The sequence below is a fragment of the Lepisosteus oculatus genome, chromosome 6 (assembly GCF_040954835.1).
Source record: "Lepisosteus oculatus isolate fLepOcu1 chromosome 6, fLepOcu1.hap2, whole genome shotgun sequence".
NCBI classification, from domain to species: Eukaryota; Metazoa; Chordata; class Actinopteri; order Semionotiformes; family Lepisosteidae; genus Lepisosteus; species Lepisosteus oculatus.
The window spans coordinates 29180736-29195674 of NC_090701.1; the positions used below are offsets into that span (position 1 = coordinate 29180736).

At 38.1% G+C, this 14939-nt stretch overlaps 1 protein-coding gene across 2 annotated transcripts in view; it reads right to left on the reverse strand.

Annotated features, from left to right (window-relative positions):
* Positions 1-788: 788 nt before the first annotated feature.
* The window catches only part of faim2a (Fas apoptotic inhibitory molecule 2a), a 34287-nt gene continuing 20136 nt past the window's right edge, over positions 789-14939 (reverse strand). For both annotated transcript variants that reach the window (XM_006634175.3, XM_015354218.2), the window contains exons 7-12: positions 12629-12668; positions 11350-11387; positions 10568-10655; positions 8098-8193; positions 7123-7176; positions 789-6650 (exon numbers count right to left, since the gene is read on the reverse strand). In XM_006634175.3, coding sequence (XP_006634238.2) covers positions 6504-6650; positions 7123-7176; positions 8098-8193; positions 10568-10655; positions 11350-11387; positions 12629-12668 — 463 coding nt within the window. In that variant the 3' untranslated portion in view covers positions 789-6503. The remainder of the gene's footprint in view (positions 6651-7122; positions 7177-8097; positions 8194-10567; positions 10656-11349; positions 11388-12628; positions 12669-14939) is intronic.

Sequence of the window (14939 nt, forward strand, 5' to 3'; positions counted from 1 at the left end):
AGGGGATTACGTCTGAATTACCCCTGAAAACAGGGACCCGTGGATACTAATGCCAAAAAAGAGGCTGTCCATTAAGGACTGATGATACACAAATTAATAGTTTTTCTGGAAAAAGATTCACAGGCATGAAGCTAAAGCAGATTAACTTGGATCCTTCATGAAATGTTACAACGAGATCTTCATTTGGGTGAACCAGCTTTTCTCCATAAAATGTTCATATGATTAAATTTTTCCATCAGAAAAATACCCACCCATACATCTATACAGACCTTTTACACTGAAGCACTGTCACACAGGAATACAGGAGATCTTGTGTTAATTGTTAATGTGATGTAAGACCATATGATCATTCCTTTTCTTGAACGCCCTTTTTAATGTTTTTTCACCACTGGGATGGTGAGTGTGATTTGTTATAACCTTATACTCATAAAAAGCAAATAATTAAACCAAAAATGTGAATGCAAATGTTTATAAATTTGGATTAAACTTTATATGCTTTATAGCAATATGCTGGAATGGCAAAAATTCCAGAAATGTAGGACAAAGCCCAAATAACTCAGAAAGGGGAAAGACAATTCAAATTTACATAAGATAAGAAACATTTTAAATCCTTCAAATTACCATTTAAACACAACTGTCAAGGTCCTAAAAACAGAGGGTCCCCAACCTTGGTTCTGGTTCTGCAGGGATGGTGTGTCTACAGGTTTTCAGTCCACTTGCACTTAACAGTATGACAACCTGAATCAATAATTGAACCAGTTTCACAGCTTCAAAAAGTAACACCAATGTTGATTCATATTATTTTATTGAACTGACTCATTTTTCAATCAACAGGTTAGGATACATAAAAAAATAATAATCTTGGTGGCAGCCGTTATCATAATCTGGAGGTTGTGAAAACAATACAGAGGGTTGAAATGTCACTGTTTGAAAGCACAGGCCCACAGCACACAGAAGAGAACAGTATGGCTGCCACACCAGTTCATGCACTCATCACTGGTACTGTACATCACTATTTATCGAGGTTTCAGTCATCTTAAAAAGAATGGAAAAAGCAGTCAAGAGTCCCAACTTAATTTACATGGATACATACATTGCAGAACGTGAAATTAAGACTATTTTTAAAAAGCTGAAGTTAAAAACAGACAAAATTAAGAAGTGGATAGTCAAAAAGATTCAGCTCCACGCTGCAAAACGATTTCATTGCTTTGACTTTCGAGTTGTAGAACTGAAAGAAACTTTTATTTATGTCCACTTGTGCCATTCCCATCACTATTTGAGATCAGAACACGTAATACCAGCTCCTGAATTACATGTTTAGTCACAATTCAGGCATTTGGCACCTTTAAAAAATATTTAAAATTTAGCTTCTTGTCTCTCATGTATGCATTTGTTGCAAGTTGACATCATTGTTTAGACACAATATTCTGATTACTCTCTTATCATATTAAAGGTAGGGACAATAAAATGTCACAGAACATCATGCTAATACGCCATCAACACTAGTAGCTCAATTTATTTGATCACAGGAAATGTTACATGTAGGGTTTACTCTTTTGTACATACTGTAGCTGTAACAAAGAACATAGTCTAAACCTTCCAATCTATTCGGAATGAGTAAAATCAAAACAGGAAGCACAGGGCACAAGGTGAGACTACACTCACCTTGTGAGAGACAGGACACACACGCATCCCTACACACCACACAGCCCACACGGGGACAATTTAAGATACCAATTAACCTGGCCAGCATGTCTCTGGATGTTGTGAGAAACTGGAGTCCAACAACTATACCTTGTTCACACAACTACACAATGGTAGTTTTAAAAACTGCCGTTCAATAACTACTGCCAAGATGAGAACAGATAATTTAGGCCTTTTTTCCCCCACTTTGTCACATTTGTAAAATTCTTCATGAATACAACTGACAAATTTTAGTATTCTAATATATTAGGGACTGATGTACTTTAAAGGATATTGTACTTGCTAGTGTCACACTACAAATTAAGTAATTGGATGGAAAAAAATAAGACCTAAAATGCAGTCTATAACACTATAGTTTCCACTTTGAGCTCAGACCTTCATATACAGAAGTGTTTCCATTTAGTAAAGCTCATATTAATAACTGCACAAGGGTATAGAAAAGCAACATTAATAGGAAAATCATATAAGATTTTTGCAGATCTCTGAAGATGTGAATGAAGTAGATCAGGTGTCTCATTTCATTCAAAAATGCGAATTACACTTCTTTTGGGCCTTACCCAAAAGTCTCTGATGCTGGCCGAGAAGTTGAGATAGTGAATAATATGTATGCAAATCTTCACAAAGATTTTCTTCATAAAGTCAGATTGAAATTGGATCATTTTGAGGTTTAAGGAGAAGATTCATTTTCTTTACTTCAGGAATATATTTAAGACGTCATCATATATATTACAGATTCATCGGTGATTATTCAATGAATGCATGTCCTGTGTAAAGCAGAAATGAAAAAAAACAGAACTGTTGTGTAACAGGAAGGCAAAGGCTAGTTTCATTTTTTTTTCTTACAAATATAAATACATTTCAACATTTCCAGTGAAATATCATCAGGACCATATTTCACAAGCAAGGCTACCTTTTAAAGTACTGATAGTAACATCAGAACAGCTCATTATTCTGAATACCCCAGAAATGCATATTTAATATACTGAGATAATATCTCTTTCCAAAATCACCATATTATTACACTAGCAGATTTAACATTTTAAGAGCATGCTAGTCAACTTACTTCATTTTCAAACATCTGCTCTCAACATTGCAATACCCTGGCTGCCCAGACGTAGCGCTATGGTCCAACTTCATAGACTGTATATATATTTTAAATGAACTTGGTAATTATAGTGCCCACCAAAACTATCGGGAAAGCAAAGTGAAAACTTATTATTTTAAAATCAAGCAATTTGTATTTATAACCATGAGACTGATATGAATGTCAAGTACAATTTAATATATGCTATCTAATAATTTCATGCATACACATTAGATCATATTAGAACTACTTTGTGTTCAACCCTATCCTTTAAAAGGGATCATAAGTACTGGGAGACAATTCCTGTATTTTTTAACTTGCAGAGTGTAAAAGGCAGGATTTGACTGCATATCCCTTGCATGATTTACTCGCTTGATGTCCGTGATTCATTGAGCTGTTGTTCTGATTCTTGTGTATTGGCTAAAGTCACTTGGAGTTCCTCGAGCCTATTACTGGGGTGTTCTGACTTATTATTATTTTTGTTAGCATGTGAAATGCATGCTAAACATGCAAAATACATTCACAGAGGGATTGAGATTGACTTGGCCAGTCTAAGGTTTTCCCCTTTTTTCTCCCTTGAAGACCTCCTGTCATTATCATATTGCCTGGTGAACTCAATAAGGTGGGAACAATTATCTTCTACACAAGCAGCAAATTCATTTTGCTGTTGCCATCATTATTTACATCATTAAAGATGAGCGAGACAGTTCCAGAGGCGATCATGCATTACCGGACCATAAAACTTTGCTCAAAACCCTCCTGGTTCATCTTCGTATTTCCAAGCAACTTTTAACCTGGCTTTTCTGTTGTTGGTGCTGATGGGTTTTACACTTTATACTGTTGCCTTTGCAAATCTGCTGTCTCTGTCTGCAGAGTCCCTCTGTACTCTGGAAGTTGCTGGTGATTTCTCTGACAGCTGTTTTAGGTTCTCCTTAACAGTTTTAATCAACTTTCTGTCAACAACTGCAAAGGTGTTCTTGGCCAACGGGGTTAGGGTTAAATTTTGGTAGTTTTTCTTTCAATTTTTAAAATTGCCTGTTTTTCTTTCACACTTATTGCCCTTTTCTCTTTTAAAAAATTCTTTGGTTTTGATGTTATGGTGACTATGGACTCAAAAGACTGAAATCAAAGGAAGGTGGGTTGACAGCATGTTCATAGGTTTTTTTTTATAAGTGCCTAATTAGTCCACTAAATAGCCTAATTACCATCAAGAGACACCTATGTGAGCTAAAATTACAAATACTTTTTGCTAAATCAAAATAAAGTTAACACTATAAATGTGTTGACCCAAGAGACTAGAAATGAATTGACTGTGTAAGAAATAAAATATTCAGGAGATGTGCTTATCTATATTTATATTTCCTGAAAAATTATTCTCAGAGTTCATAATGAAATGCCAGTTTAATCTTCACTGTCCCAATGTTTTACTCCTTGTCAGCAAGGATAGTTGTCAAGGGAAACTATGGGCATCCATAAGTGATCTATATAGTACAGCAGACTGTCAGCAACAGACAACTGGTGTATATTTCAACATTCAGTATATAGTACTTAGATTAATTATTTCTGTAGCATAAAGTAACCAGAGTTTATTCCATTACTTCACCTATTATCCATCAATTATCAGATACAGTAGCTGCTAATTACTGGTAAGGACCGTGGCAACCCAGAGCCTTTCCTAGAAATGGCTTTATACTGTAACACCATCTGAAGACTCTAATGCAAGAGTCACTGTGGCCAATTTGAGACATGAGACATCTCATTAATAATACGAAGAGGGGGAAAAAGGAAAAAGAGCCGTCATTGTGAACCTATATTAAATCATGACCAGTGGCATCACTGGTCATGTCACTATAAGCACACAACTGGCCAAATGTCATCAGGCATGGGGTGAGGTCAATTTGGCCAGGGTATCATCGGCTTCCAACTAAGAGTAAATCCTGCATACAAGGCACCTCGTAAGGCCAATCTGTAGCTCAAAGTGTATAAAAAGTACACTTTCCTATTCCAATTAAAATATAAAAGATGTGTGATTCTGGGAAGTGTATTTTTAACTTTCTTAAAATAAGCCTTAAAATTAGCCTTAGCATCAGCGCTATTAGCGAAGAAATAAAAATACAACTCTACTACAGTACTATGTATAGTCTCTGTATATTTGTGTATAGGGTATATTAAATTAAATTTACCTATCAGGAAATTCCAACTTTTTATAACTACACTCTTTCCTGCAGCTTTCCGTAACGTACTTGCTGAGTCTTAGAAGATTGGCACAAACATTTCTTAAAAACTAAATATGTCAAGTGGATTTAATATCTTTAATCTGGCTTAAAACCACAGTCACTTCAAACATTAAAAATACAATGATGCTAACAATTAACCACTGTCTTGTATCTTAAATTATAATAAGCAGTAAATGGTCAGGTGCCCAGCCCACTGGATAAAAGATTAAATTAGCACCAATTGCTTTGTAAATGCAGGTTCAATCTTTAAGCTGGATGTTTTGTTTATATACTGTGTATCTTATGATTGACTCCTGCTGGCTGCATAGGAACAAGTATTACGACCTGAAAGATGCTTTAAAGCTCTTAAGGCCGTTTTGCTATGAGACTTCAAATCCAACAGTCAGCTGTACTTCTGATGTGCTTTCCAAAGCTTGGGTGACTGCCAGACTAGAAAGTCTGTTGTGGTACTCGCACTACACAAATCATAAAAAAGGGACACCAAGCAATTATTGATATTTTTGTCTGTTTTGATGTTGAGCACTGCGGTTCTTGAGACAGAGAATCATTCAGAAATGTGCCCCCAAACTCAATATCATTCTACTGATGAGGGAGCTGAAGAGAATGGATTTTTCTTCCATAAAGTGGTGAGAGGACCCATGAGTGAATATTCCCTTTGTCAGGACTGTGGCATGTCTGCCTTGGGTACAGAGGCTTTGATGGGCTCTGTGAAGACTAGGGAATTCTTTATGCCATGTATTCACCCAAAGTGAAGCTGTGTAATAAAACAAAAAAAGGAGGAGCCCTCATATCTGCATAGACACTCCTGGCCAGGGGGCCTATTATTGCTTTGAGCATGCAGCATGCTTTTTGGTTTCTAACCTGCCCTTCATGTCACTTTCCTCCTCTCAAGAAGGGAGGCTAGATAAAGAGGGGGATATCAGAGGAGACATTCAGTCACCCTAAAACTGGCAACACTAGGGAGAGATTACCTGTCACACTCAGACAACAGGACAGGCCTGCCTTGCACCACAACAACACAGGACCTTGTTTGTATACGGTGGAAGCTAAGAGTGTCTGCATTACAGCATGTAGCCTGAGTACAAAGAAGAAGTAAAAAACAACAACAAAACACACAAAGTATTAAAACATAAACCTTCCTGCCCCTCTACATCCCCTTCACTCATTTGTCCCATATGGACGGTGTCAAAAGCTGTAGAAAACTACAAGCAAACTATCTGGTAACAAATATTTTAACGTGTGTGTTGTACAATAACAGAAAAAAGAGTCATAAAGTGTTATAAAGTACAAGGGAAGACAGATTGAAAGTTGATACCCCCAGGGGGTGAGAGACCGTCGAGGAGTGGGCGGAGTTTTGTGAGGGCAGGAACTTGTTTCTGTGGCTGCATCTCAGTGTGTGTTTGTGTGTTCGGACGGGTGTGCGGAATGTCAGCGGGAGAAGGTCACGGGTGGGGGAAGAGGGGGGTACTTCTGTGGGTTCACTCGCGACTGCCGAAGAGCTGAAGCAGGAAGAAGAAGATGTAGACGATGTCCATGTAGAGGCACAGCGCTCCGAACACATGCTCTTCGGGGCTCAGGGAGTAACGCCGGTTCCCCATCAGCAGCTGCACATCGAAGGCCAGGAACTGCGCGGACAGACACAGTGAGGCAGGGCCTCCTGTCAGGACAGCCTATCCCACTCAGAGCCACAGCTCGTGTGTGCCCTGTTCCCTTGGTTACATATCCTCCAGGACCAACAAGAGCTGCCAGAGCGGACACCCTTATAAACCAGCTTTTTAACCTGGGGGGGCTTTGCTCTCTAGAAAAATTAAGTATGTAAATGTATTCACACAAAGATCATAAAGGAATTTATTCCAGCTATATCTACATAGCATTACCGTAGACCTCGAGTCTATGTCTTTCACTCACAGTTCACCTCTGGTTATTCCTTGCTGTCTACTTTGTGTTGTTTTTCATCTTACAAGAGTTATATGATATAGTGTGATAATATATAATCAGATAGTTTCACAGTAATACATTTCAATCCTGAGATATTTACAAAGCATAAAAAATAAACAAACAAGATGCAACAATTCATATGACACTTCACATGCTTACCAGAGTGAAGACAAGGGCTCCTAGTCCTGCATAGGCAGTCTGTAACCATGGAATCTGGAGGACAGAAAGCACATTCCCATTCACCACTGTGACTGCTGCCAGTGCTTCTGAAGAACCTCCATCAATATCTTCTTATTCCACAGCATCTTCTGACTGTCCGGTTGTGCTTACCCCAGGCTGTATATTTTATTTTTTATCTGTATTTACTTTTACTCTGACATAGGTACACTAATCAGTGCTTGTGCACATCATGATTTACCTACATGTTTTTGACCCACACTATGTAGCATTATATACTGTACACATACAGCACAACCCCAGATTCAAGATAATTGCTAATTGGGAAAAAAGGTACATTCACTTTTTGGCTGAGAAACTGTTTCATTATCTGTAAGCAATATTACAATAATGTTCTCTTATGTGGTTTAATCATCTTTGCCACAAGTCACACGGTACGTTTAAGTCATTGGTTTCAAGCAAGCTCATAAAATGGTATAAAATGGACTGAAGGAGACATTGCTAACACAGCACAAGGTCCTTTTATAAGGCTCCAGTGCTTGTAACATAAGGTTGTGTTGGAACGGACTGGTTGATTTTTGAGTCTTCCTTTGAAATGTTCTGTACATTTATAACGATGAAAAAAATGGTTTTGAAAAATAAAACACAAAACTACCAAAACAGCTCTGTGTGATACAAATATTAGTAATCTTCAAACCAAAAGAAAGCAATTAGCCTAGTTTAGTAAATAAGATAATGAGATTAAATAGTGCAGTATTCTTTGAGTCCAATAAATAAAGTTAGATGGACAGAATATCCTTTTCCTTTTAGAAAGCTTGCATGAATATTCACTGGTTTATCTTGGGAATATCAGAGTCATGGGCTGTGGGAGAAGACCAGCAGAGGGCAGGAAAATGGATAAAACTCATATTGGGGGGGGCTATCCTGAAAGAGGCAGTGGTTGCCAAGGCTACTCACGTATCCAAAGGGTGCAGTGAAGATGAGCACCAGGCCAGTGAGAAGCAGCACCATCATGAGGGAGAACATTAGGCCATGACACGAGGTGAAGTCAAACTGCAGAGACAGACTCACTGCCATGTAATGATGTACTCACGAAAAAGACTTAGGTGTATATGTTGACACGCCATTTATATCTTTTAGACAATGTGAGGAAGCAATTAAAAAGTTAAAATTCCGCAACACACAAGTAAGACGTCATTAAGAACATTGTGTAGTATATTAGTCACACTAAGATATTACTGCTCTGGAATCTGCAGAGAAGAGCAAACATATGTTCCCTGGCTTCAGGCCAGGAACTGGCTGGCTGACAGGCTGAACCTTTTTAGCCTTGAACAACAAAAACCACAAGTAAGCCAAAGTCAAAGCAGTGTATTCTTTAGAATTAGCAGTGAAACACAAATCAGAGAGCACAACAGGAAACTAGATGGTACATTTAGAACCCAGAACAGGCACTTTTTTACCGAAACCATTGTGGAAGGAAGAAACAAACAGTTCAGCCATGCTGTGGAAGTCAACAACCTGGCTTCTTTCAAAAAGCAGCTGAATCCTTGGTAGATGGCTGAATGGCCTCCTCTCAGCTGTAACATTATGAGTATGTGTTCCAACGCCCATTGACTGCCCTGTCTATTACACTGATGTGAACAAATACTGTATACTTTAAAGAAAATCAACTGGAGTTTTATCCTCTCTTTGGCTAGCATCATTTTTGTAAAAAATTGCCAATAGTTTAACAAATATGTGAGATTAGTTGGGGGGCAGGTATTACCATAACAATAAGAACTAAGTTTAAGAGACTATCTCACAAATACAATAGCTCCTTACAGCAGCTGAATGGAAAAGGTCATCACAAGATAAAAAACAATCTGAATCTTCTTTTAAACCAAAGAGTGCCAAAACTGTTTCTTTCAGGTCTACGTTCAAGTGGACTTTCATTTTGGTGCTGTGATATAAATAAACGAGAAGGAGACATCCACCCAAATAAAAAAAATAAATTTGTATGTGGGCATGCAAGTATTACTAACAACAATTAAAAACAATTTTCTAAAAATAAATTACACACCCCCCAAAAAACTGGGCGTTTCTGTTTTAGTACAAGGGTTTGGCAGAATGGTGTATTCTGCACATGAATGGCGTTATGTATTATGCATTATTATGTATTATTCATGTGAGTTGCAAACTGATTACACACCTAACAACTCAAATTATGGTATGTTGAATCATTGAAAGCTCACACTGTTTTTGAAAATGTGAAATAAGTCTTGCTAATTGACATAATGAATTTTTTTTAGATATTTAGATTTATTTGCTATTTTACACTAAAACTATATTATGCAAGTACTAAGATTTTTTTTTAGAAAAATATTTTAAAGTGAAGACAATTTTGATAATAAAGTGCATTTAATTTTTAACATTCTGATTTCCAGTCTCTTGTGTCCTTCTAACCAGAGGTTTAAGCTACTGACTTACGAACCATGTAAGTGGTGCTCTTACCTTTGGAACTAAACTATTTGAATTTCACTGCATTCTTGTACAATCAGACCTACCTGAAACTGCTCCTCAATTCCAACTAGCAAAACAATTTCTGACTTCTCTACCTGTGTAGTGGGGCTGCTGGTGTTGGATGGCTGCCACAAGTCTTGTACTGAGGTGTCATGTACAGGTACCATTTCAGTGGTAGATGAAGTAGGATCCTTTGAAATCTAAACAGCATTATAATTGTGATCAATTAATCTACTGATCATGAACACAGGCCTTGGATTACAACTGCTTTAGAGGAACTGTGAGATTTAGAACTGGCAATCATTTTGGAAACTTTTTTTTTTGTTTTTTTGGAATTGTTCCTGGACATTAGACAAAACTGGTCTTCAAAACAGGCTGTCTGCAACCTCTTTTCTTTTCCGGAGACTGTTATTTATGTTGTATGAAAATATACATCAAATATGATTTTACCACAGCTCTAGTAATGGGTATGCTTTGAAAGAAATGGCAAGTGGAATGTAATTCCACGACAAGTTATCAGTGGTGAAAAATGTGCTGATGAAAAGAACGTGACAAAATTGCCATCGAGTTGTTAACTCAATGTAATTTTGGTGATGACAATCTGCTGATGAATAGTGCTTGACAAAATGATAGGATGCCATCTGTAACAATCCAAGTGCACTGAAAGCTATGCCTGAGTGTCTGACAAACAGACATGTTCTCTCTATTGTAGTATTCTCTTCCTATTCTCTTTTCCAACTGCTGTAATACAGCATTCTGTACCAGGGAAGATAGTGTTCAGCATGATAAGGTTTCTTTGGCAGAACCAGGCATGTAAACCCCAGGCAGCAAGCCCAGGGGATTCTCAGGGGATCTGCAATGCCATTCAGCACACCCACAGCTCCAATGCACCATATCACAGCATTCAAGACGCACCCAGTCAGCTCACCTTGGTCTGAAAGCAGAAGAGAGTGACTGCCAGGCACACGAGGGCAGTAATACCAACACACAGCATCACCACTTTGGTGTTGTGGTAGCTGCGAAACCAAAACACATGCTTACAAACTGTCAGAACAAAAACAATCCGATAAACAGTTCACAGTCCTTCCCTCAGTGTCTGAGTTCATGAGTTGTCCTACTCATTCACTCTCTTATCTGAACACTTAATCTCATTCACTCTTCCTGTATTACTTAGTCATTCCTTGTAGTAATATTTTAGAATGCTCACAGATTTCTTCTTTCATTTTTTCCCCAAATGAACAACGAAACATGAACCAGAGAGCACAAGGGGGAACAAGGGGGAACTAGGTGGAAATGCATTTAAAACTGAGAAACCTAACTTCTTTACCTATAGAATTGTGGCTGTCTGGGAGAAACTGCCCTGCCTTGTTGAATCCAATACAAGGTTTTTGTTTTTAAGAAAGGGCTGGATGTGATCTTTGAATTAATAAGCCAACTACCAAAGAGGCCAGGTGGGGTGGACAACCTCTTTTAGTTTGTAACAGTTCTTATGCAACTAACTCCCCTTCTCTCATTATCTTGTCACTCATAACTCTCACACTTTGTCTGTCATAATCTTTTAATCACTGCCTTAGCTCTTGCTTTTTTAATTGCTAAGGGACTTTCACACTCCAGCAGCTACAGTAGGTGTTCAGGCACCACCACTCAGTCATTCCTAACTCATTCATTTATATTTAAACCATTTCTTGACTCCCAGGTAGTATATCTTACCTTGCCAGCATTCCTGCCATATAGGACATGGCCAGGGTCTGAAACAAGAAGAAATGGAGTGCACAGTCACTGCATGGAAAGTTAATTTCAGGGTACCTGGGGACTGGAAAACTGTCTTTCTTATTTGCTCTTTTATTTCACTGCTGTTTCGTCTTTGAAAACTTAAGGATCATAGAATTTTCCCCACAAGCAACATGAAATGGTTTAGCATTTCAGTCATAATGAGAGGAATAAAGAAGACTGAAAATGCAGAGCAGGCGTGTCCAGTCCAAGTCCTGGATGTTCGTGAGGCTTAGGGTTTTCAAGGTCTCTTCAAGGCAACAGCACCTGACGAGCTGGGAGCTGCTGTTAAACAGATCCGGTTTAGTACAGTAACCAGCACGTTAAGAGACACATCAGCTCTACAGGACCAAGACTGTACACCCCAGATATAAAAGAATAGTGGATTTATTCTTTTAAAGATAAAGATTAAGTGAACTTTCCTTATGCTAGAGGATGGCATTCCAGCTTTTACTGTATACCAACCACCCTGGTTAGCTGGTTTGCACATTTTTTGCGATGGCTTTTTGAAATGTGCTTTCTGATAGTTAACAAGAAGGAATAATATAGAATGAGATGTATATAGATAATTCTACTTTACAACTCATCAGGACAACTTCAAGACCCTCAAAGCCTTGATATGGTGCATTTTTTGTACCTGAACTGTTACACTTTTCTTCCATTCTCAAGGTGGCCTTGCACATCAGTATTATTTACTTGGATGCTGCTTTTATCTAATGACATTTGCACCCATCAATAAATCTGGGTATTTTACTGGAGCAAATAATACCTGACTCATGGGTACAACAGCATTGGCCAGAACTCTAACAACTACTCCACAGTACTGCCTCTTCAGACCTTTGTCAATCACTAAGTCTGAACTTGCTGCTATTGAGTCAGTGTACGGTACCATTTCCACACTTCAAAATGAACCAGACGACAATTCAGACAAAGCAGAATACGTGACTGGAAGATGACAGAAATAACCAGCCAAATAAAATAAACAGTATATAAGAAGAGAGCAGTTGGTGGATGCCATCATCACCAGTAAAAGAGAGGAAAGAAAAAGACCGCTCTGAAACACAGCTCATTGTCAGTCCAGCAGGTCCACATCCCATTACATAGGACACAGGGAAGCTGAGAGGAAGCTACTCAACTCTCAGTGAAGGCCACTTCTGCATCAAAAAACAGCAGCCCAGGGTGGAGACTGGTGATGCATTTCCCTTCACGGAATACTCACAAAGATGCCCAGCAGGATGAGATTGGTGGGATACCGCCGTCTGAAAAGAGGAGAACAACCATTTATTTATCCTTTAAAAATCAATATCACCAGTCCTGTTGATTTTCAACACCATATCTTCTTGTTATTTATTAAGAAATTGTTTATAATTAGCGTTATTAATAATAGACTTTAGATATGGAAAAAGTATTTGTTTTCCTTTTTTATTGGGTTGAATGTGTTTCAGGGGATTTTTATTGCTGTTCTTTTTTTATTTTATTGCCATTTCAGTATTTCTGTATTCAGGCATTGTGTGAAATTCAGTATATGACTATGCTATTATGTATTCTCATTGTTTGCAAAGGGAGTGAAAATCCTTATTCCAAATATTAAAGTTAAAGGTCTTTACTTGTAATAGCCAAAAGGAAGAAAAAAATATTACATTTTATATGGGTAACTTTTCAGCAACTTATTTAATTAATTCCTCCCAATCAATGAATCAATCCAGCAATTTTAAATTTTGAAAACTCAGCACCTCTTCCTACAGTGCAACACAATGATGAAATCCTGCCTCCAAAAAATTCAGATGCCTGTTTTGCCAGCAGAGGTCACTGTGGCCCAGTTAGGAGTACAAAACCCAAAGCAGCTCTGGCTTCCCCTAGGCAGCCCTGCACAAGGATCATATGAGATCACAGCATTAGCAGCGTGAAGAGTGTTGTGTGCTTGATGTGTCTCTGGTTCACTCATCCCATAGCTGACTCATATAATTACTGGCATCTGTTCAGTGTTTTTCATCCCAAAGGATCCCAATATGTTTTGCATATAAAACAGAACCACTTCATCCATCACTGAATGCAGATCCTGGGTGATACACAGCAGTCATTCCACACCAGCAGGCCCACTGCACAGCACTTCAGGTAAAGAAGTGAGAAATAGCTTCTCTAAGGGAGTTAGGGAGTCCTAAGGGAACAACTTGGGGAGGCCAGACTTTAGTCCAGGGCTCTTAATCACTGGACAGCACCTCCAACACCACTGTGTCTCCAGGGCAACGGATGTGAAATTCAGGGTCAGCACCAGTTCCTGCAGCAGCCTGGTTTTCCTTAGAGGTCTCTAATTCCCCTACCAACAAGCCCCAGGTTTAGCTTCTGAGATGGTAATGTTTAAACTTCTTATAAAGTATTTCAGAACACACAAGGCTAACTTACAAGGCTTAGGATACAGGCCACAGGGCAACATTTCTAGGACTAATTAAACATTTACAAAGTACTTTATTCAAACATTTCAGGGAGCACGTCTGCCACTGTACACTCTGGAAGAGGGTGGCAGTGGTATAAAACTTTAGGCTGAGTGGTGTGACCCTGAAAACTATAACTGATCATTAATCAATGGGAGAAACTAGTATCCCACAATCTGTTGAATTGTATTTGATTCAATGATCTTTTATTTTTATCTCAATTAAAAAAAAAACTAAACACTTGGTTTGATTACAATTTACCTCAATTAAAAATAATTGTTCATTGGTTTGCCCTTTTTGTAAATATATTTTCCTTACTTTACAACTTTACAACTATTGTAGTCACCACGTTTCACATTAATAATAAATGGCATTTTAGAGTAAAAAATATGCACTGGACTAGCAGCCCAAAACATCATGTGCAGAAGTGGTTATTCTCCTTACAAAGCCTCTTGTTTAGGGGAAATGATTTAGTCAAATAAAATGCACCTCTACAATTTTTTTCCTTCATTCCAAGAACACCTACAAGACATTCCTATTAAAACACGCTTCCTTCAACATCAAGATGGCTGGAAATACTTCTGCTCAAAGCCTGGCCGAGATTCAGATTGTGATGTTTCAGAAAAAATATTAGCAGTACCATGAAGCTGTGCTTCCGAGTTTTCATTCTTCAGATTTTGAGCACCTTTCCAACTGTGTGCTTGTGGGACAATTATTTGTGGTCAGGTCAGGAGAGGAGAAGGTGCAACATTAATGGATTTTAACTGCTTCAATGTTTCAAGGATTCTTTAATATGCCACTGTTTTAAGTTGTTGTGCAGAACTTGACCTGGGAATACACTTTACTAGATTCAGAATGTATTGAAGGTCTTTGTGCCATCTTACAATTTAAAAAGATCCTTCTGTTCAGACCTTAGCCAAGATTCAAAATCATACCATAAGAAACTACCATTGAGGGGCACAAGTCATATTGAATCAAGTAAAACGGAAATAATTCATCTTTTATCTGAGGGTTCAGTTGTATGATCTTTTCTGCCTGACACTCACACTTGTTAACAGTGTCATGTCTTGTTAGGTTTTGCCTTGTAATCTGATTTGA